At 47.5% G+C, this 23,881-nt stretch overlaps 1 protein-coding gene across 1 annotated transcript in view; it reads right to left on the bottom strand.

Moving 5' to 3' along the window:
- The window catches only part of ABLIM1 (actin binding LIM protein 1), a 171,455-nt gene that overhangs the window by 17,328 nt on the left and 130,246 nt on the right, over window positions 1–23,881 (bottom strand). The window contains exons 9-14 of the mRNA XM_062215055.1: window positions 20,073–20,150; window positions 19,238–19,393; window positions 15,021–15,056; window positions 13,018–13,147; window positions 2,882–2,986; window positions 1,183–1,230 (exon numbers count right to left, since the gene is read on the bottom strand). Coding sequence (XP_062071039.1) covers window positions 1,183–1,230; window positions 2,882–2,986; window positions 13,018–13,147; window positions 15,021–15,056; window positions 19,238–19,393; window positions 20,073–20,150 — 553 coding nt within the window. The remainder of the gene's footprint in view (window positions 1–1,182; window positions 1,231–2,881; window positions 2,987–13,017; window positions 13,148–15,020; window positions 15,057–19,237; window positions 19,394–20,072; window positions 20,151–23,881) is intronic.

The following is a 23,881-nucleotide window of genomic DNA, read 5'->3' as shown; positions in this document are numbered from 1 at the left end:
TTGCTTATTTTTGTTCAAGGAGGCAGGGTCTTGAGATTTTTAATATTTAAAAACCTTCTAGTAAGTCAAATTTTGGAAATCTCACTCTTAAACTGAACAAAAAAAGCATGACCTCGAACAGTACTTACGCATTAGATTGGTGAAGTCAGTAGTTAAACATTCACATGTTAATGAGTGTGTGGGAAGACATTAAACCATAAAAAAACAAAAACAAAAGCAATGTTAACAAACTTAAAAAGCAAGCACATGGTGTAAAACCTTAAAAAAAAAAAAAAGACAAGAGAAAAAAAAAAAAAACATACTCCATAGATCTAGAACCATTACAGTACATTTTCTCTTTTTCCCTTAGGATTTAGGCCTAAACTTTTTCCTTACGCAGTTTAAATTTTATTTGCTTTTCATGTCATCCTAATTTTAAGGACTCATTAATGTCAAAGGCAGCCTTCAAATTTCTGGGCACAGTTTGTGCCCAAGTGTCTGAAATCTCTTTACAAAGATTTCTCTCTCTGGTGGGAGAAAATGTGATTGACATAAAGTAATGTGGTTTCCTGGGCTTAAAAAATAAAACGTGCATTCTCAGGAAACACAACTATGAATCCACTTTAGTGATTCTTAGCTTGTGGGAGTTTCAGAGACAAACTGGCCTAACTCACTGATGTTTACCCAGGAGAAACTGAGGCACAGTGGGACTATATCCAGGGCATCACAGTCTTTCAGGCAGCAAGTGGGACCAGGGCCACCACCCGTCCCAGCTCCTGTCCCATCCACCTGCAGGCCCCTTCAGACACTTATTCTTAATCAAACTAATTTGTGCAGGTGGCTGGAAACTCACCAACATTATTTTAGAGGTTGGTTAAATTATTTGATGCCCCCCCCCCCAAAAAAAAATAAAGTCTTGTTAGGATGTTTATGAGTTGCTGTGTGGCTAATACTTCCCTTCTCTACGAATGGTTTGATGGTGTCAGAAATGGGCTGGAACCTTCCTAATCAAGCCACGTGTTCCCCAACCAGGAAGACAAATTTCACAGTATTTGCACCTTAGTAGACCATACAGGCATAATACCCTGGGCACCCCAGTTTGAATCTCACAAGCAGCAGCAGATAAGCCTTTCAGAAGACAGCAAAAGCAAACAGATCAGCTGACTGCCACTTAAAGGCTACGGGGAGGAAAGCGGGCTTTACCATGCTGTTTGTAGATGGGTGGTTTTCGGTAAATGTTGATCCCTTGATCTGTGGAAATGAAAAGCAAAGATGTGTGATTATGCGAACCACTTCAGCGATGGGGAAAACAGACCAACCAAAGGGCAAATCAACGGAAGACTCTCGAACAGAAATAACCCAGAAGGTTCACTCTTACATTACAAAGTGGACTTTATTGGCAGAAAGTGTCACAGAAATGAGTGGATTTCTATAGACACAGGTGACATGGAAGCCTCTGTCATACATCTGAGGATTCACAGAGATGTAACCGAGTCATGAGCCATTTATTTCTTACGCACACTCCACTGAGAGTGGGATTCAAACAGGGAGAAATGCAAGCAGTGGAGGCACTCTGACAAGGAGGCAGACGTAACAGGTTGGGGGGAGTCCCCAGATTGCTACCGTCTAGAAATTGAGCTCCCAGTAGATACCAGTGGCTCAATTTACTTTTCAACTAATGAGTGGGACAGTGGAAAGCAATGCAGGAAAATCAAGAATACTTTTAAAAAAACATAGGAACACTTTTCATGGGCAAGGCTGTGTGCTGACAGGATGGTCAACAAAATCCTAATTTGTATAGGCCAAATTAAAAAAAAAAAAAAGAAAGAAAAAGATACAATAATTACTACTCAGATATTTACACAGGACCCCAATGGATTATGCCACCATTTCACTTTAAGTGCAAATATGCAGGAAGTTTCAAATCTTGGTAGGGGTATTCTTCAGGTGAACAACCCCCAAATATGAAACATTGTGTTTTAAGATTCAATGAATCTTTTTAAGTCCTAGCTTAATTGCACAAATCTCATTATACTTCCCTTTGCTTTATTAGGAAAGTTTAGGAAGCAAAAGGAAAAAAAAAAACTCTTGGATATTACAAATATGTATACTCAAAATTTAACAAAACAGGTAATTTACTAAACTACTTTAGTAGTGAAAAGCAGCAAAATGATGTACTTCTGCTGGGAAAACTGTGGGACCTGTGAGGCCAGCCCTGCCCTTAGATACTGAGCTGACTCTGACACTAAGATCCTGCTGGGCTCTGATGTTCGGCTGAGAGCAAATTACGATTTGTACCGTGACAGCAAACGCTTGTGATTTCGAGAGCAAAGCTTGCAGCATCGGGCCTAAATTGCAAGATATCTTTGTGGGCTATGGAGGTGGCCAGTCTGTGAGTTAACACACTGCAGGAAGTCACTCAGCTGGTCCCATTGTATACCTCTCTCAAAAGAAAAGTCCATGAAAAAAAAAAAAAATCTCCCCATTGGAGACAAATGGGAAACATCAGGGTATTCCCAGGTGACATTGTGGCTCCCTCTTCAGGATGAGATGATAACTGGATTGCCATTGCAATACTTAAGTCAATGATATCACATCACAAGATATCATAGGGAGCACTCCTACAGAGGTAAAATGAAAAATCTGATAAAAACAAGGCACTAGAATTCCTGTTTTCCACTCTCTTAAAAAAAATCAGAGAAAATGTAGATCTTCGGTATCATCTGGCATTTCTCATAAAACAGTCTTCCCAAAGGCCCTGGGCGTCAGATCCTGCAATTTAGGGTTTGTCAACTGTGCGCATCCCGATGAAAAGAGCGTGAGAGATGGAGACGAGACGAGGTTACAAGGCTACACTCTACACTGCGACAGGACACCAAGACAGAGACGTGCCAGCTCCTACCTGGAACATGGAAATGTTTAGGGGCCTGAGCGTAAGTTGGAGTTAGAGGGCGGCTGTCTGGCCGGTAGGGGAGAGGGGAGTTCCGGCCGCTGGACGGCTCATTGCCTCCAATGAGAAGAATGGAAAAAAACAAAATGAGAGAAGGGACAGCAATCAAGGGAACAAAGCAAGCGTAATAAAAAATCCAAAACAACTAACTGGAAGGAGGTACATCAGAAAGGAGAAACCAAAGGAACAAACTCAGTTTATCAACTTGGCTTGCAAAGGTGATACCAGGTTTAGCTTCCCACAGGAGAGATTTGAGTTCAGGGGATCTGGGTTCCAAGCAGCCAGCAGTCAGATGCATCATTCCAATGGCATGCGGTTGGAGGCTGTGAGCTTGCAGCAAATGCATTAATGGCCAATACATTTGGAGGGATGGAAGGTCACTTGCTGCTGATTCGCGATCAGCCATCAGAGGGTTAAACCCCAAGCATGTAGAGGGGTGGGCTCTGCAAACCCAGATACAAATGCTTCCAGGCATGATGGCAGAGGCTGGCAATCCCAATGTATTGCTCTGAACTGAGGGCTAAGCCCGGGAGCCTGGGTGCTCACCAGTGCATCCTTCCCCTTCAGAACACGAGGTGCCTTCATTGCAGCAGGTGTTTCTGTTTCCCTCACTTTGAAACACGTGAGATAGAGCCAGGCCCTTTCTGGCACGTGTGATGGGAGCATTCCCACCTCTGTCTACCTTTCTCTCAAGCACAGGTTCCACCCGGGTTCATGCTTCAGTCACTGACAAATGCCCTGAACGCTCACTCTGGCTGGGCTCTGAGCTACTACTGAGGACAGAGGAACGAGATACCGTTTGTGCCCTCCAGGGGCTCAGGGTCTAGCTAAGGAGGAAGACTGACTGACGATAAATACAAGGGACTCCGAAACCCCTTTGAATCTATGCATAGTGTTTTTTCTCAGAATATGCATTTTCCATAATTGTTTGAAGACCCCTTGTGTGTATGAATAGCATGTAATTGCTTATTCACAGATGTAAGAAAAATGGCATGAAACTCACATGCAGGTGCACTGAGCCTTCAGGAAAGTTAGAGAGAGACGTTGGCCTTGGGCTGGACCTCAAAGTGGAAGCACCCTGCCTTCCAGGTGGATGAGTGGGCACAGGAGGAAGGCCCCTATTCCAGAGAGGGTGGGGCCGTCATGGAGTATGGGAGCGCCAGGACTGACCACTGTGGCTGGGCAGCCCCGTGTGCTTACGGGAGAGCCTGGGGGTGAGGTTGAAATGGAGAACTGTAAAAGTCTTAGATGTCACCATCGCCACCATACCCCTTCTGACCAAGGGGGCTTCAGGGATGGACAGCAGCATGTGTGAAATTGGGACGAGATTAGCACCTGCTCTAAACTATACTCCTCTCCCTCTGGGAAAACATCTTGGCCCTGGAATACACCAGAAGATACAAGGCTCTCAACATTTAATGAACTAGTCATGCTAATGATTTTTAAAATTGAGTTGTAAGAGTTGTTTATGTGTTCTGTATACAGGTTCCTTAAAAGATTCAGATATATTAATAGATACATGATTTGCAAAATACTTTTAGGCTGTGTTTTCATTACTTTAATAGTGTCTTCTGAAGAACAAAAGTTTTAAATTATGATAAAGTTCAATTTATTTACTAATGCTAATAATTTTAAATAAATCAGGGATCATTCAGAAATAGAGCTCTGCCCATTTTTTTTAAAAGTCAAACTGTCCTAAATCTGGTTGGCAGAATACCAATGAAGTTAATTGAAGAGGATTAAAATACGCTGATTAGCTTTAATTTTTCAATATGTTATTTTTAGGTACCCAGCGTCCAGGTCTGCACCAACCGAAGATGGTCCAAATATGGAAGCTGCATTTATTCCAGGCTCAGATTTAGATGCCAGGCTTTTGGTAATGAGTGATCTAAAACTTGTCTCCTCTCGCTAAGGGTCAGTTCAGCTTCTACCTTCCCATATTTTACAAAGTTGGCTTTGTTATTTGAGCCAGATAGTAGCTTCTAAAAATGATCAAGTTTCACCCTAAATGACTCATCTATAAAAAGGGCTAATTAAGAAAAAAAAAAACAACACCATGATTTAATTTATTATCACTCTCCTAAGGTAAAATGAGTAGCTCAGGTCTGAAAAAATGAGGATAAAAAACCCAAGTCGAGGAGACCCGGGGAAGGAAGGCTACGGTTTGCATGCTGAAGGAAGCCCAGTGCAGCCCACGGCTGAGTTGGAACTCGGTCTCATTCATCAGCCCAGCGCTCAGTTTATTGCCTGGCCAGGAGTGAGCGCTTCCTTAATGCCTTAGGCCCACTAATTAGCTCCACCGCTGCTTACCAGATTAGTTCAGCAAGCACCTTTCTCTGACCTGTAAGTTTACAAAGCCAGACACTTGTTTACAGCAAAGGGACCACAACAGCGTCTGATTTATAACCTTCCCTTTATGGAGGGCCCTCGAGAGCTCGGATATAATTGTTTCACTTCAGAAAAATCCCTCAATCTGCCAACACTAGAAAATTATGAATGAGGCAGGCGTTTGGCCACCTGGGACATCGCGCTGCATGTTGCAGGGCCTGAGTTGGAGTCCTGATTCTGCTTCTGGTTCCAGCTTCCTGCTAGTGTGCACCCTGGAAGGCATCAGGTGATGGTGGCTCAACTAGTTGGGTCCCTGCCACTCATGTGTGAGGCCTGGACTGTGTTCCCAGCTCCAGGCTTTTGCCTGCCCGGCCCTGGCTACTGTGACATGTGGGGAGTGAACCAGCGGACAGCAGATCTCTGCTTCTGACTTTGGCTCCGGCTCTGGCTCTCTGCCTTTCATATAAACAAAATAAATAAATAACTTTAATTTTTAAAGTAGATTATTTATTTGAAAGTCAGGGTTACAGAGAGATAGAGGGAGAGACACAGAGAGAGACCTTCTATCCAGTGACTCAGTTCCCAACCAGGCTGACACCAAGAGTCAGGACCGTCATCTGGCCTCCCATGTGGGTGGCAGGGGCCCACACACTTGGGCCAACTTCTGCTGCTTTCCCTAGGCCATTAGCAGGGAGCAGAATCTGAAGTGGTGTAGCTGGGACACAAACCAGTGCCCATAGGCGATGCCAGCGTTACAGAGCACAGCTTTACCTGCTATGCCACAATGCTGGCCCCAATACATTTTTAAAAAGAAAATTATTAACGAGAGTAACCCATAATTGGAAAACAGAATCCTTTTCTCAAAAGGTCCACCGGGTGCTCTCTCCCTGGCTTTATTTTAGTTTCCTGGGTGTCCTGAGTCCTGGCTGCTATGGTTTTGGAACCACACTGCTCCCCGCCCTTGATCCCTCACCTCTAACCCTGTCGCCTCAGGAAACACTGGATGCGTCGGGGACACACCCTCACAGACTCTGGTTCTAACACCCAACCACAGGGTGCTCCATCAAATCTGCTTTGTTAGCCAGGGTCAGGCACACCCACGTGTGTGCATGGGCAGGACACCAAGGTGGCCAGCAGTGAGAATTAGACATGCGCCCAGGTATGATGACCTTCCTGTTCCTAAGCCCCTCTGCTGGCAGGCAGCAGTGGAAGCCATCATCTGGAACGCCCCCTGGATCTCCCACCTGGGTATCCGAGCCATCACCGGTCGCCTCCCAGGAGGCACATTCGCAGGAAGCAGGTTCAGAGGTGGAGGTAGGACTTGAACCCAGGCACCTCAATTTGGGATGCAGATGTCCCAAGTAGCAATTTAACTGCTGTGCCGCAATGCTCACCTATAATTAGTTAAAAATTCCCACAAGACATTTTACAACAGCAAGTGAAGGGGCTCTGCACCACATGACCTGCACACATTGCAAAGGCTCATGTGGAAGAAGGTCTGAGTGGAGAATAATGCTAGGTACTCAGTTCTTAGCCCTTGAAGTCCCAAAGGCAAGGAAATCTTCTGGCATATTTAAAAGAAAAAGAAAACCCCTCAAGTCCAGGCCTCCTTCTCACTTACACCACCCTGTCATTAAACAATGTATCTTTCAACCGTTCTCTGCCATAAAATAACCAATGAAGGCCCTATGGGGTTTTGTGCTTAATTCTTTACATGGGGGAGGTATCATAGCATATTTGGAAGGTATTGTTATTGTCATAATCATCATAATCATAATCATAAGATACAGTTTAATATGTAGCATATACACCGTATGTTGGCATATTATATTTATAGCTGTTTTCCTCTTAATCTGTCTTTGGGTTGGGCCACTCTGGTTACTGATCTTAGATATTAGGCGAGAAGCTCTATGTATTTATACTTCTTGGTCTTCATTTTTTGATTTTTTTTATTTGACAGGTAGAGTTATAGACAGTGAGAGAGAGACAGAAAGGTCTTCCTTCCGTTGATTCACTCCCCAAATGGCCGCTATGGCCGGTGCTGCGCCGATCCAAAGCCAGGAGCCAGGTGCTTCCTCCTGGTCTCCCATGCAGGTGCAGGGGCTCAAGCACCTGGGCCATCCTCCACTGCTCTCTCGGGCCACAACAGAGAGCTGGAATGGAAGAGGAGCAACCAGGACTAGAACCCACCGCCCATATGGGATGCCGGAGCCGCAGGCAGAGGATTAACCAAGTGAGCCGCAGCACCGGCCTGGTCTTCATTTTTTGCTCTTTTCCTGTTTAATAAGCCAGCTTCCCAGTTGCTGGAATATCATCCACCTGCAAAATTCTCACTGTATTTAATAAATCCACATGCCTTTTCCTCATTTTCATCTTCTTCCACTATCTTTATTTATTTAACTTCTCATCTTCTTCCACTATCTTTATTTATTTAACTTCACTTTATTTGAAAGGCAGAGAGATTGATTGATCTTTCATCTACTGGTTCGTTCCCCAAATGCCTGCAACAGCTAAGGCTGTGCGTAACCACGCAGGAGACAGGTCTCATTCATCTAGATTGGTGCACGAGGCAAGTAACACTCAGGAGGATAAGTAAACAGCCCAAGGTCATCCAACTAGCGAGTGCCAGGCAACAGCGAAGCTCAAGACTCCAGCATCCAGGGGTGTTCCATCTCCCCGTGTGGCTGCTCCCAGCCGGGAGGCACTGGGAGTCACTGATGCTCTGTGATGTGCTATTTGCACTGACTCTGTCTAACCTCACAGGCCCCATACCATTTCAATGCTTCAAAAATGTATTTTTCTCTTGAATATTAAAAATCACCAAAATCTTAATTTGGCCAAGTCTCTTTAAAATATGTAACTGGGGGCCAGCACTGTGGTGTAGCAGGTAAAACCATTGCCTGCAGTGTTGGCATCCCATATGGATGCCGGTTCAAGTCCCGGCTCCTCTACTTCCGATCCAGCTCTCTGCTATGGCCTGAGAAAGCAGTAGAAGATGGCCCAAGTCCTTGGGCCCCTGCACCCATGTGGAATACCCAGAAGAAGCTCCTGGCTCCTGGCTTCAGATCAGTGTAGCTCTGGCCATTGCGGCCAACTGGGGAGTAAACCATCGGATGGAAGATCTCCCTCTCTCTCCCTCTGCCTCTCCTCTCTGTGTAACTCTGACTTTCAAATAAATAAATAAATCTTTAAAAAATACATAACTGACTTTTCAATGATTTATTTTTTTAAACATTTACTTTATTTGTTTGAAAGGCAGAGTTACAGAAAGAGAAGGAGGGAGAGAGAGAGAGAGAGAGAGACAGTGAGATAGAGAGAGCACTTCCATCTTCTGGTTCATTCCACAAATGGCCACAACTGCCAGAGTTGGGCCAGACAGAAGCCAGGAGCCAGGAGCTTCTTCCAGGTCTCCTACGTGAGTGTAGGGGCCCCTGCACTTGAACCATCTTCTGTTGCTTTCTCAGGCACATTAGCAGGGAACTGGACTGGAAGTGGAGCTGCTAGAACTCAAACGGGTCCCCATATGGAATGCCAGCGTCACAGGTGGCAGCTTTACCTGCTACGCCTCAGTGTCGGCCCCTCTTAATGTTTTATGAACATTTTCTAAAGTATTATCTTGGCTTTTAGATAATAAAACTTCCCCCCAAATAACAATTAGCAATAATAATTTTAAATAATATGCCAAGAATTAGGAAGTCTGCCTACTGAAGACTTTGTTAGTGGCAAATGGTGTGTGTCTTCAAGTGGTCAGTCTGCAATATTATTTTCAAAGCACAATGCTAAAAGAGCAAATTCATGGAATCACGGCATATGGATAAATGCAATATATCTACATTTTAGGACCCAGCTGCTTAAAAATCCAAGTAAGCAAAAGAAAAAAAGCCTGGCAGGCTGACAATGAAAATTCAGTAAATTATGCCAACATTTAGGCGACTCAATAAATGTAAAAGGCATATGAAAACACAGAACACATGGCTAGAATCCTTTAGAACTGGTTTCTAAAGTATCATTTTGGGGTCAACATTGTGGTATAGTGGATAAAACTGCCACCTGTGATGCCGGCATCAGATATGGGCACCGGTTCATGTCCTGGCTGTTCCACTTCAGTTCCAGTTTCCTGCTAATGTGTCTGGGGAAGCAGCAGATGATGGCCCAAGTGTTTGGGCCTCTGAACTCATATGGGAGACCCTGAAGAAGCTTCTGGCTCCTGGCTTTGGCCCGGCCCGGCCTTGGCCATTATGGCCATCTGGGGAGTGAACCAGCAGATGGAAGACTTTTTTCTCTGTTTCTCCTTCTTTTTAACTCCCTTCCAAAAAAAATAAAGAAGTAAATATTTTAAAAAAGAAATTATCATTTTCTAATTGTATGTATTCATGGGATACAGTGTAATCATGTACTGCTTGTATGGGGCTGGTCTATGGTACGGTGGGTTAAGCTGCCACCTGCAATGTTGGTATTCCATATTGGAGCACCAGTTCAAGTCAGGTTGTTCTGCTTCCTAACCACCTCCCAGCTAATGCACCTGGGAAAGCAGCAAAGATTGTCCAAGTACTTTGACACCTTGCTGTCAACTCTAGCCACCCTACCAGGATGTTGAGCACTAGAGCTTCTTCCTCCTGTCTCTCTGTATTTTGGTGCCCATCATCCAAGCTGCCTTTCTCCCTTTTCACATTGGCATCCGGCCTTTGGTGGCCTCTATTCTACTCTCTATGTCTGACACCGGCTTTTCTAGCTTGCACACTTGAGTGAGGGCATGTGCTATTTGTCTTCCAGGGCTTTAGGGCTATTTCACACCCATGATAACATCTGTCCCTGTCCCTGAAGTCTTCCTTCAGCTCTTTCTGCTGGCTAACTTTGGTTCAAATCAAGACTGCAGGGAAAAGCATCCCCCTGGGAGCTCACATTTAAACGATGGCTCCGTCATAGCTTCTTAGAGGCCCTTGGCTCCCCCCACACATGGAGAGCCCAGGCTGGGCACTGCTACAGAAGCACAGGCAACAATGAAGAAAACAATGGGGATGCCATCAAGGGAGCAGGCAGAAATGTGAGGCAGGAACAGAACACAGAAGGCAAAGCCCCCCCTCTCCATCATGTGGAAATCAGGGCAGACCCAAAGGACACTACGTGGAGTGCTGGCTCCGAAGAGAGAAATTTAGGTTAGGCTGCTGCCCAAATGTGTTAATCTGGTTAAACGGCTTATTGCCAATAAGACAACTTTTGGATAGTTATTGTTAAGCACTTTTGTGTTTTGCTGAGACACACAGAATATTAAACTCGGGAAAATACCCCAATTATATATCATATTTTGCTTTTGATGCATAGAAAAACAAAATAATAATATATATTTTTCTAAGTGGCGGGTAGTAAGTGTTACGTCTTAAATACGTTTCCTGTTTCTTTACCTGGAGCCCTTAGAAATGACACGGCCCTCTGAGGCGGAGGTGCAATGGCAGTTCTAAGACCACCGTGGGGTACAGTTGTGGCACACACACAGGCAAGCTGAGGAGTCAGAAGCTTGGCAGCGCTAACTCTTGGAGATACAGCTTATTAGCTCTGCCAGGGTGCTAATAATCTCCACTATGCAGAGTGCTGCCTGCAGAGACCTGCCTCCTTACCTTTCACATGGGGAAGGAAGTGGTGTCGGAAGGGGGGGTTGGGGCGGGAGTCACTGTGGGCGGAGCTGAAGCTGCTGGTGCGCAGACAGGACAACCTGTGCACACCAGGAGACAAAAGCTCTGTGCGGCAAGGAGTCAGGGGCAGGGCCGGGGGAAACAGAAAAGAAGAACAGAAATTAACACAGGAGCAGGGAAAGCATCCTCGTTGCAAGGGGACAAAATCCGAGTGTTAACTGGGAGTCAGGAAGAAGGAAACAGGCTCAGGAATGCACCTGCAAACGTGAGGCCACGCGGGGAGGACCTGCAGGTGGGCGCAGTCGCACTCAGAACAAATGGCACTGGTGAGAAGGAAGGTCACCCGGGCCTCGTCTGTGAGGCTGACGCCTGCCAGACTCGGGACACAGACTCAGAAAGAGCTGTTTTTAAAAAGCACCTGACAAAACAGAACCCTCAGAAATGGGTGTGAAAAAAAGACAATCTTGTCAAGAGACTCGGAAAGAAGTACTTATAGGTAAGGGGGCTGTAAACTCAACCCACTGCAGCTTAGTTTTCTTTCGCCTACCCAGAAGGGAATCCTGGTTGTGCTCCCTGGGTGGCAAAGGGTTAATCGATCCTGAGAAATGTGTGGCCATAGGACTGGAAGCTCAGAATGAGCCATTAAAACCAAACCTGGACCTCAGGGACCAAGTTCTCAGCTCGGGCCCAGGCTTCTGGAGTGGATGTTTTGGGTCACAAGTACATCATCAGCTTCACTGCTGATGGGCGGGGCGGAACACAAAGCACAGTCACAGAGGCTAACCTAAGTGGCCTTGGGCACTTCGTACATGTTACAGACTGGGAAAGCAGGGAGGGAGCAGGTGCTAGAGGCAATTGCCCTGATCCATCATTGGAAGGTTCGGGAAGATTTCCTGGTGCCCAACAGGATGTGAGATTTTGGGGGAACAGAGCTGCTGACTCGCCACTCCCTCACCCTTCAGGGATCTGCGGCACAACCATTTCCCCTTAACTCCACACCACTCTGGCAAGGCCACCCTGGGGTCCTGGTGGCCTCAGCTTGTGTCCCCAGGCAGGGTGGCATGTCACCCCGATATCTTAACACTGGGAAAGGGAAGGGCTTAAGTTGAGACCCAGGTTTGGCCATGACTAAAATGAATACAAAAAGGAGAGAAATGCATTTTGTGAAAACGTTCATTTAACACAATTCATAGACAGTAAGCAGAATGCTATGTAGATATTTTCAAGCCTAGAGAAAACTATGAATTACTGAAGGTTCAAATTGCCTCCTTGCTCTCTAAGCATTGAATCCAAGGCTTGAGGGAAAAGATTGCAGCCTTTCATATTGTTAATCACCCCTGGTTTTACTGCTTGAACATTTTGTAAGTTAGCATGTAAATAGGCTAACTCCCATCAGGCTACCCAGAAGAAGCCCAAAGCAGCCTTGCTTGGGGACTAAACTCCTCCTCAGGGAACCTCGGATCGAGGCTGGCAGCTCCATTCTTCCCCAGCACTCACACCGGACACCCACTGACAGCACAGGGAGTCAGCTCTGCACACAGAGGCCAACCACGCCTGCCACTGTGTGACATTCTCTGAGGTTTGCACGGTTTCCAAGTCTGATGTAAGATGTTGGGGTTGGAGGAGATCTTAACAGTTGTCTAGTACAAGCCTGAGACCTCTTTCTAAAAGGTCCTTAGCCATGGCATGCTTAGTTACGCCCTGTGCCTGGATACGAGAGACATAATAAAACACGTCAACAAACGGCTGATGGAAGATTCTAGATGATGCTGAGATGCCTAAAAAAAAAAAATTAATAAATCAAAATGTCTTCTTTTGGAGATATTCATTTTAAGTTTCCAAGTGATAGGATTTTTTTTTTTTGTTTTTCATCTAAAAAAAAAAAAATCCTTTGCTTCCAGTAGTTCAAAGTCAAAATGCAATTACTCCATGAATCATTAATGAATATAGCCACAAAGTGACTGATGTTTCAAGAAAAATTGTAACATAAAATGCAGCTTCCATGTTGTTCTAGACAGGGGTAGAGTGTTTCGTAGGCAGATTTTTTAAATGCGCTCCCAGTGATGGGGGCAGACTCCCAGAGAGATGCAGTGTGCCCCACGGAGTGGATCCCGCCCCAGGCACCCTTACCAGGTCTGTGGAAGTGCTGGGGCGAGCGCGACGTGGTAGGAGTGTAGCTGTGGCGGCTGTACACGGGGGAGTTGATGGAGCCCTGGCTGGTGGACCGGTGGATCATCCGATCCCGAATGTCCTGGCAGCCCTGCAAAGAAAACCCGCGAAAGCGTGGGCCCAAAGCACCCCCAGACCAGTGCCACCTGTGCGTGCAATCACACGGCAGGTGCACTGGTGAGGAACCATCATGTTTAACCGTCTGTATTTTCTAGGGTCGTGTTTTGTAAAAACTGTGTGTAACTAAGGCATTGTGTTCCAAACCCGCAGAACTTCCGTTCATGAAAAAGATGTAAAACGATCACTCCCAATAATGATGGAGATCTGGGAATAAAGGTGGTAATTCCCGTGGCCGTGTTTACATGGTGCTTTTCAGTTGGCCGAGGCATGTCTATAGTCATCATTTTGTCATGTCTGCAGAACAATGAGGAGAGTGGACCACATGGGAGCACCTCCCTGCCCCATGAATGTAGAAACCAAGTGCCCAGCAGGTCAGGGCCCTGGGTGTGGGCGGGCAGGCAGTGGGGGCCCAGCCCCATTCAGAACCCAACTCCCAGCTCAGATATGTCTCCTGGACAAGGGTGGGCATGGAGAAAGCTGATGGTTGGTGATCGCCTTCAAGCTAGCAATTCTGCTTTGCACTTGAGAAACATAATGCAAAGAAGTGGTTTACAATGATCTGAAAAGGGATAATTTATTGGAAGAGTTTTATAATCCCACCATTTATGTAAGCAAACACGGTATATGCAAAACAAATTGGGGATTATTAAGAAATGACGACCTATCACTTCAACAGAGTATAACAGTACCACTATGACGTCATCTGTGTCCAAACCTAAAAAAGGTATTAAGTATGCAAACCACACCCACACCATAAAGCTGTCAAAAAAAAAGTTGCAACAGCTTGAGGAGTAGTATCTAACCACTGAGGAATGGGCTGTCCCACAAAGCGTCTACCAGCACAATAAAAACAAAAAGTTTGAAAGGGTACATGACGGGTCACTAAGTTAAAACCTGGTGATCACAGCTGTGTGAAACTTGAGAGCAAACATCGAGGAAACATTGGCTGGATCCCGGCTGGCTCTCCGAGTAAAGGAAGTGGAAACAAAACCAGGACTAAACGTCCCCAAACGAGGCGCCACTGATGGGTGACAGCTTCCGCTGTAAATGATTGGAATACTAGCAAAAATGAGTTATACATAGCACCCAGTCTCCAGCCACGAAAACACTGTGGGCTTTTCACCATCTCAGATTCCAGAGATTCCCTGAGATCCACCAGCTTAATAAAGTATTTCTAGAAACTTCAGGGGCTTTAACTGTCAGTCTGAGACCCGAAGGAGTGACTCCTGTGAAAGGTGCTGTGCCTACAGAACACACCAAGCCCACGGCTGGCCATTTCAGATAAGTCAGGGTACAGGCGGCGCACCCCTCATTTGAAAATCTGAAATCCAAGATATTCTGAAATCCAGAACTTTTTTTTAAGCATCATCAACACCCCGAAATTTTGAATTCTGGAGCATTTTGCATTTCAGGTTTCCGGATGAGGGATGCTCAACCTGTATACTGGATTATCTAAGGTCTATAAAATACTATAAAACCCAAAAGAGCAAAATCCAAAATTTTTCTGGCTCCAAGCATCTTGGATAAGGGATACTCAATCTGGATGAGGATTCAGAACAATTAACTCCAGAGGAGGGCAGAGCGTCTCCCCTGCCTCAGTCTCCCCTGCCTCACCGGTGCAAGCCCAGCTCGGGGTGGGAGGGGCATTTAACTCCTTCCTCTCTGCTTCCAAAGAAATCCACGGCTGTGTCTTCTGACGCTGTCTCACTTGTGAGCAGTGCCTGCACCCATCTTCATCTCACATCGCTTCCCTGTGCTTTTGTGAGTTCTGTCTCTCTCAAAAATCCTCGCGTCTGAGCCACTCACAAAGCCCATCCATTAAAATGATCACAAACGGTACTTACTTCCGCAGACGGAGTGGGGGACAAGGTCCTTGGAGACTAGAAGAACAAAAGAGAATTGGAAGTCACAATGTGTGTTAGCTCTGCCTAGTTTCAGTCCAGGCTGCTCATCACATCAGCTGGAAACAGTATCCAAAACACAGCGGCCAGCAGCGAGTGCCCATGCCCTGCCTTGTGACCCAGTGACTCTACAGTGGGGCACAGGCAAGACTGCTAGGAGACTGGGGTGCATGTGTCTGACAACCATGGTTGCAACACACAGGACACGACGCTTTAGGGAGACCCACTGCAATTATTTTCCCTACAGAGTCAAGCCATTATTTTACCATGAGTTACAGGATGTAACTCATTTCACCATTAGTGACAGCAAACCACAGCCATCTCTGTCAGAGTTTGCTAACAGTTTGACAGGACTGTGGTGACAGGCAGCTGGCCTTTGCCCTGGCTACCCTGACGAAGTCACCACCATTCACCCTCCAGCTTTCCTCCCAGCGCACAGCCCTGGGGCCATCAGCAGACCACACCCTGTCTTGCCTCAGGGCCTTTGCACATACCATCTCCTCTGCAGCCAGTGTTTCTGACTAAGACACCTGCGGGACTCACACCCCATCTTTGGGGAGGGCTCTGCTCAACCCCATTGTCACAGCCCTGGCAAGCTCCTCCTGTCTAAAGTAGCAGCCCAGCCCCCAGCGTGTTTTCTCCTTCCTTGGCTGCCTTTTTCTTCATAGGATTCCCACCCTGGAAAAGGACATCAGGCCTCCGTTTGCCTCCCATCTCCCACGCCATGCTGCATGCTCCGTGCTGACAAGGGCTCTGTTCATTTCCCACTTTCTGATCCTTGGATAAGAGCAGCCCTGGTACGTATCAGGTGCTCGACACATACTCTCCGAGCGAACGAATGAATCGTTTACAATTAAAATGCAAGGAGCTTTCAAACAGAAATGAGATTTCTATTTGAAATGGAGCATTCTGGAGAACACCCCAAAGGTGGGGTTGTGTCGTAGGAGGTATTGGGGTCGGCACTGTGGCGTAGCAGGTAAAGCTGCTGCCTTTAAAAAGCCGGCATCCATATGGGTGCCAGTTTGTATCCCAGCTTCTCCACTTCCAATCCAGCTCTCTGCTATGGCCTGGGAAAGCAGTGGAGGATGGCCCAGGTCCCTGGGCCCCTGCACCTGCATGGGAAGACCCCGAGGAAGCTCCTGGCTCCTGGCTTCAGATTGGTACAGCCCCGGCCATTGCAGTCATCTGGGGAGGGAACCAGTGGAAGACCTCTCTTTCTCTGCCTCTGCCTCTCTCTCTCTCTGTAACTCTGTCTTTCAAATAAATAAATAAATAAATCTTTAAAAAAAGAAGGTATTTTTGCCACGTCATTGGCTATGTGTTGCAGGCTCCTCTGGGCTCCAAGCTTCCTCAAGGTCCCCTGGCCCCCAGCTTGCCAGCAGCTAATATGTCTCCAGGGTGCCTTGGCCCCTGCTGGGATGACAGCTGGGCCCTGGACTCACACGAACCACGCCTTCTGAAGGCACAAAGGGCTACACAGAGCCTGACACCCCTTCCCTGTTTCTGAAACGGCAGGAAGTGGATCCCGTAAGAGAAGCGTTAATGACTCATGGCGTAAGTAGGCCCGTGCCATGGCTTAACAGGCTAATCCTCCGCCTTGTGGCGCCGGCACACCAGGTTCTAGTCCCGGTTGGGGCGCCGGATTCTATCCCGGTTGCCCCTCTTCCAGGCCAGCTCTCTGCTATGGCCCGGGAAGGCAGTGGAGGATGGCCCAGATCCTTGGGCCCTGCACCTGCATGGGAGACCAGGAGAAGCACCTGGCTCCTGGCTTCAGACCAGCGTGATGCCATTGGAGGGTGAACCAGCGGCAAAAAAGGAAGACCTGTCTCTGTCTCTCTCTCTCTCACTATCCACTCTGCCTGTCCAAAAAAAAAAAAAAAAAAAAAAAAAAAAGAGGTAAGTGCACCTGTTGTGGCCCACAGCTCACTTCACCCCTCCAGAAAGCCTCGGAAGTGGGCGTTACTGTTATCAACCTTGAAACCTTGATGACGATACAGGATACACACTAAAGTGTGTAATCTGCTTGAAGCCCCATGGTTGGTAAATACCAACCTGATTTTAAATGCAGATTTCATGCCACAGCCCAAAGTCTCGAGAGCTTGATGCTTTGCTACCCAACATGGAGCTGCTGGGAAACATGTGCGTGCGCGCACACACACACACACACACACACACCCCTCAAGCATGCTCATGCACACCCTCCAAATCCCCAACACCACAAACTCAGCTCCTCCCTGCTTGTGTGGCTCAGGCATTAATCAACTCTCACCCACCTGCTCCGAGACCAGCTTTCTGTACTTTATTCCAGGACCTCCCTCCCCTTGCATTGTGAAACTGGCATTTGAGCTGCCACAGATGTGGCTACAGCAATGTCACCACTAGGTGGCACTACAAGATTAATGAATCTCACTTCCTGACCCAAGCTATTTTAGGGACTAAAACTCAGATTAGAAAAGGAAATGTAAGAGCAGTATATAATTAAACATAAATGTTATAAAACAATAAATAGAGCCATCACGTTTCCACGCCTTTTCTTCATCTCATCTGAGCCCTCGCAGCTGCAGATTGGTTATGTTTTGTTTTAACCTTGGTTGAGCAGCTGATTTGAGTGACATCTCTCTGAAAGGGCTTAAGTCAGTCTATGGAGGATTCCAGTTGAGAAAATAAAAGGCGAAAAATTTAGAGGGAGCTGAATGAGCCAGGGGAACCAGACCTGTGACCTGTGACCTGGGCAGGAGACAGAAGGGAACCCCCAACCCTGGAAGGGACAAGGAGAGAAGGACCTCAAGGCGGGCCGAGGTGAGATGCTGGGGAAGCATCATCTTTTAATCTTTTAAAAGATCCACTTATTTATTTGAAAGGCATAGGGACAGAGACACAGAGAAATCTTCCATCTGCTGGTTTACTCCTCAAATAGCAGCGACAGCCAGGGCTGAGCCAGGCCAAAGTGAGGAGCCGGGAACCCCATGTGGGTCTCCCACACACGAGGCAGGGGCCCAAGCATTTAGGCCATCTTCCTCTGCCTTCCCGGGTGTATCGGCAGGGAGCTAGATGGAAAGTGAAGTATTTGGGACCCAAATGCATACTCTGATTTGGGATGCTGGCATCGCAAACTGCTTAACCATGCCGGCCCCTGGGAAAGCGTTAATGAGCCCCAGGGAGCATGGGAAGAGCCCAAGCAGCTGCCATGTGTTTGAACATTCCCACGACCCTGGCCTCACTAATTGCTTTCCATGGATGGGTTTGTTTAATTCTCACTCCCATTCTGTGCCATTGAGCCTTGGGCCCATCTGGATTCCAGATCAGGAGACCAGGCTTGGAGTGGCTGCCACCCAGGCGGGGCCACGCCAGTCACAGCTCAGCACCAGCCTGCTCCGCCCTTCTGCCTTTTCTCTCCTTGCACATTGTCTTTTTTTTTTTTTTCCGTCTTGACAGGCAGAGTTAGTGAGAGAGACAGAGAGAAAGGTTTCCTTCCGCTGGTTCACCCCCCCAAATGGCTGCTACGACCAGCGCACCGCGCTGATCCAAAGCTAGGAGCCAGGTGCTTCTTCCTGGGCTCCCATGTGGGTGCAGGGCCCAAGCACTTGGGCCATCCTCCACTGCCTTCCCGGGCCACAGCAGAGAGCTGGACTGGAAGAGGGGCAACCAGGACAGAATCCGGCGCCACAACTGGGACTAGAACCCAGGGTGCCGGCGCTGCAGGCAGAGGATTAGCCTAGGTGAGCCTCTGCGCCGGCCACGTTGTAAGACACTGAAAACTCCAACCGACCTCAGCATTCCTCTTCACGCTCTCACAAATGCACTAGAAGGCTATGAGGGGTGAGGGGCCTTCCACAAGTTCCCAGAGAGCATGTGTTGCACGGATTTAGAAAAGGTTTTGCACCAAGGTAAATTTATCTTTTTGTTCTGTTTTCCCATGAACTCTCTCAGGACCAAGACCCCCAGGATCCCTCCCGGAGCCCAGGACCCAGCTGGGCTCGTAGAATCTCCCCCTCTGACAATTCCAGTTTTTGAGCACCGGGCAAGGAGCCGCCCACCCCCCTCCCACCCCGCCCGGCAGAGTGGGTCATCAAACCTCTGTGTGGTTTCCTCACTGCCAGCAGTGGCTCTGAGGCAGAAAATAGCTGTTGTACACCTTGCAGCCCCCAGGCAAGCCTTACCTCCCCAAGACTCTGCCTCTCCTGCTTGTCATCGTAGCCGGAGGAGTAGAAAGGCTCGTAGGTAATAAGATCCGGGCGTTCGATATCATAGATCGCCTTGACCTTGGGGATGGCAGCTAAGTCCTTGTAATCCAGTATTTCATTGTCTACTTTTGCCTGACAAACAGAAAGAAAAATTACGTTGCAGGCTCATTTTTTTTTTTTTGAGGGGGGGGAAGGTCTTGTTTCAAAATAAACAAAAACCAAAAACACCTTGCTTGGTGCACTCAGACCCTTTGGGAAGTTGCCCATTTATATCACATATCAGTCATGCTGGTTTTGAGAAAAAAAAATCTCTGAAATCTTGGTAGAATTCATTAAATAAAGAAACGTGGCAATCTTCAGGAAGGTTAATTTCCTAAATTTATTATATGGAGAGGGAAAAAGCTTGAACAGATGGTCAAAAAACCCTCCCAGATGGCTAAAAACAAGAACTGCATATTTAGGAAGCTAAATATTTAAATGTCTTTGTGGCAGAATTTAAGAATACTCCGTGTCAGCATTAGAGGATGCATAATTAATCCCTAAATATCTCTACACAAGCTAGGTGCAGCCATTCTTAAAGTCCTGCCTCGTGTGACCACGTATTACAGATTTTGCGCTCATCACTCCACGGATGGTCAGTTATCAACTTAACTGCACGAAGGAAAACAGGATTGAGAAGACCGAGCTCCAACAATGAAGATCTGACCTCATCAAAACAACAGAAACCAGTCTGCATTGCCTTCTGCCCTGGGCTCTCCATTCCCGCTCACTCACCTGTGCCAGGACTGTCCCTTCCCAGGTGGATACTTACATAGATAGTGTGGCCTGGCGAGCCAGGGATGCTGGAACCTGGTCTAGAATAAATACTTTCCGAGGAGGTCCTGGTAGGCTGCAAGATAGACAGGGAGCTGTCAGATCGCAGCCCATGGCTTCAGAATCAAGACTAACTGGGACCCTCTCCCCTCAACCCCGCAAGTATTACGAAAACTAAGCCAGTTGAAGAGGGGAGACAGTGACCTGTGAATAAGGGACAACGCAGCCCACAAGGAAAGGTCAATGGAGATGGATTGATGGCATGGAAAATACATTTGGGCGCTTCAGTGGCGTCCTCGCTCTTGTGTCCTCAACAGGAACTTCTTGCTGTCGCAGGGCACCCACTTCTGTCCCTGTCCAGGGCCATAACCCCAGGCTACCGCAATGGCCCCACCCTGGGCTTCCTGCTTTCATCCTGGCCTTTGTCAACTCCATTCGGCCCCCAGGGGATCATTCCAGATCGTGAGTTGGGTCAAATCGTCCTGCTGTCTGCGTCAGCATTCATTCGGAATAAAACCCGAAACTCCCAGGCCTCAGAGTCCTGTCCCTGCCTTCCTCCCCACCCACTGTCACTGGGAGGCCAGGGCGCCTGTCCCTGCCCAGGGTCCCTCCAAGCTGTCCCTCTGTCTCACACACTCAGTGGATTCTTTCTTCTTTAATCTTGGCTTAAACATTGCCTCCTCACAGGGGCCTTCGCTCACCCTCATTCCAGAGGGTGTTGTTTTCATGCGGAGTGTCATTTCTATTTTTTTTTATTTTCTGGGTAAAATGTGTCCTTTTGTCTTTATTGGTTCCCTCACTCATTTAGCTGGGATCCCCGCCCTCCCAGATGTGGTTTCTTTCACCATCGTGCACGGCCAGAGCTGTTTGGGTAAGGAGCTCGCTCGTTATATGTGAAGGTAGATTCAGTTTGTAGACACCTGAATCATATTAATGACGTGATTCGCGCCTGACCACACAAGAGACACTGAGGTAAGGTTGTGGTCGGCCTTCGAGAAGCTGAAAGAAACTGGACTTCATCATACACAAGGGGATTTCAAAAAGTTCGTGCAAAGACAGAATGAAAACATTTTTTGCAATCAATGCATAGTTCTGGGTTTCAGCAGCTTTTCGAAGTCCCCTCACATATTGGAGAACGTTGAGAGTGGGAGGGAATTGTACAAACAAGGCTCTTATTGTTGGCACATTCTGGAAAGTTCCACAAAGCAAACTAAGGCCCAGGCTGGGGAGACTTCCTCGCCTCTGTGCAGCTCTTTCTTAGGGAAATGTAGAATTCTGTGATGGGAATGGGCCCTTTCTCTCCTCAGCACTGCTTCTATGGATATTTGACATTTTTTTTTTTGACAGGTAGAATTACAGAGAGAGCGAGCGAGACAGACAGAAAGGTCTTCCTTCCATTGGTTCACCCCCCAAGTGGACGCTACGGCCGGTGCACTGTGCCGATCCGAAGCCAGGAGCCAGGTGTTTCCTCCAGGTCTCCCACCCGGGGGGAAGGACCCAAGCACTTGGGCCATCCTCCACTGCCCTTCCGGGCCACAGCAGAGAGCTGGACTGGAAGAGGAGCAGCCGGGACTAGAAGCCGGCGCCCATAAGGGATGCCAGTGCCGCAGGCGGAGGATTAACCAAGTGAGCCATAGCGACATCTTAAATATGATTGTAACCGAGCCAAAGGAACTCCTGAATCTAGAGCTGTTGCATCCCTGTGGAATGCATACCAGCCCATTCAAGGCAAGCAGTGATTGGATTTGCTCTAAGAGCAGCACTCACTGCAGGACTGGGACCAATCAATCATTCTGGGCCGGGGCCCTGGTATGCTCGAGATACCAGGGTGGACGTGGTGTGGTTGGGTTCAAATCACACCACGCCCAGGTGGAGCTGTGCCTGACTCATCATTTCTGGGCTTCCTCCCAGGCCCTGTCCTGTACAAGAGCTCACCTTCTAGAGTTACAATTTCCCCAGCACAGGCCTATCTCAGCAGGAAATTCCACATCTGAGTGTATCAGAAAGAAAGGGTTCACTTCCCACTGCCTAAAAACTGTCCCATTTCTAGATCCATTCCCCAAAATGCAGCTCTTCCTGCAAAAGAGTTGCTACTCCTCAAAAAGGTTCAACCAACGTCCATCTCTGTGGGATAATTATTGGCTCCAGGCAGTCCTTCCAGAGGTAAGGACCTAATCTTTGTCAAATTCAATGTCAAAATGAAACATGTTAAGTAGCCACCGCAGGCTATGGGTAGTGCTATTGGTTACTGACCACACACCGTGTAGCGCCCTATGCTGAGTGCACCCCAAGGCTGCTCTGAAGTCATCTTCTCAATAGCTCTGTTTTAGTGATGAGGAGGTGAGTGCTCCAAGCTGCACAGGTAGGAGAGGGACAGGCAGCACTTGAACCCAGACACCTGGGGGCCCGAGTCCAAGCACTTAATCCCTGCACTAAATTTTCGTCTACACTGTAAGTTAACTATGATCACTTACTTTCCATCAATATAGCTACGTGACAAAAAGGGTGAAAGCAGAAGAAAAATCCCAAGATGAGATGAAGGAGCAGGACACAATGCCTGCTAACTGGAAGCATTTTGATTGCATTAGCTGTATCACACACTGCAAGAACTCACTGTGTTGGAATGGGGTAGATCAGGTGTCTCCAGGCACCGGGCTGCTATGGCAAAGGCCAATTTTCCTTGACAGGCATCTGGGACATTGAGTGAAGATGCCAGGGGCACCGTGGAGCTTCGGAATCTCTCACATGAACTAAATTCAATAACCCAACAAGTCCGCAGCTATGTTTCTAGAACTCTCTATGAGAGTTATGATGAAAACTATCACTCTCTTGTCTTTGCTCTAAATAAGGTGACTTAAAATATTCGCCTCCAAAGGAAGGCCCACTTCTGTTCTACAGGGAAGGGAAACAGCCAGGACCTAGGAGGACGCTGTCACAGTAGACGCCAGTTATTGACATGACTTTAAGCACCTTTACCTTGCACAGAAAAGAAACTTGAAAGGGCAGTTGGAAACATTCAAGTCTTTCTTTTGATGCCATCTTTGGCAAAAAATAGAGTAAGGAGGGGAGGTACCTAAGGGCCTCACTCAGCTCTCATAATAGAGCTCCACTTGCCCTACATTTCTCCAGCACACTTTTACTTTTGATTTCAACAAGAATTTCTCTCTCTCTCTCTCTCTCTCTCTCTCTCTCTCTCTCTCTCACACACACACACACACACACACACACACTTAACAAAGAGGCCTCACCAGAAGCCTGGGAGTTCATTTCACCCAGAGACAGACAGAACCGCTTTATGCGCTGTCAGAGCACACTTTCTGGTTTTCTCCATGGCTTCCTTTTAAAAGCTCTCCAACTACCTGTGTCTGACTGCTTCCCCTTTGCCTCGACGTTGTCCATACGCCGCTGCCATTCAGAAGGCACAGTCACAGAGCAAACATTAACCGAGGAGATCTGAGGATTCCACTCCCGCTCCCACCATGCTTCAAATACCGACCATTCAGACACTTACCAGAGCTCTGCCTATCGCGGAAGTGAAGAAATGGCAGTTTCCATTTATGTGCATTATGGGCCACCACGCACGTGGGACCTTTATTAGGCGAACCCTGGAAACCTCCCTCCGCCCCAGCCCTCCCCCCATTCAGCAGGAGCGGGGTTGCAATAACTACATTTGTCTAATTTGCACTCATCCAAAGCCATGCTCTAGGAAGGACTAGAAACTACAGGCAACTGGCGACCAGATCGGGCCGATCTGGTGAACAACTATGGGGCCACTACGGCTAAAAGGTGCCTGACACCTATGCTAAT

Source organism: Lepus europaeus, chromosome 17, assembly GCF_033115175.1.
Source record: "Lepus europaeus isolate LE1 chromosome 17, mLepTim1.pri, whole genome shotgun sequence".
Classification (NCBI taxonomy): domain Eukaryota; kingdom Metazoa; phylum Chordata; class Mammalia; order Lagomorpha; family Leporidae; genus Lepus; species Lepus europaeus.
Note: the sequence above shows the minus strand (reverse complement) of the source record. Positions and strands in the feature narration are given on the sequence as shown.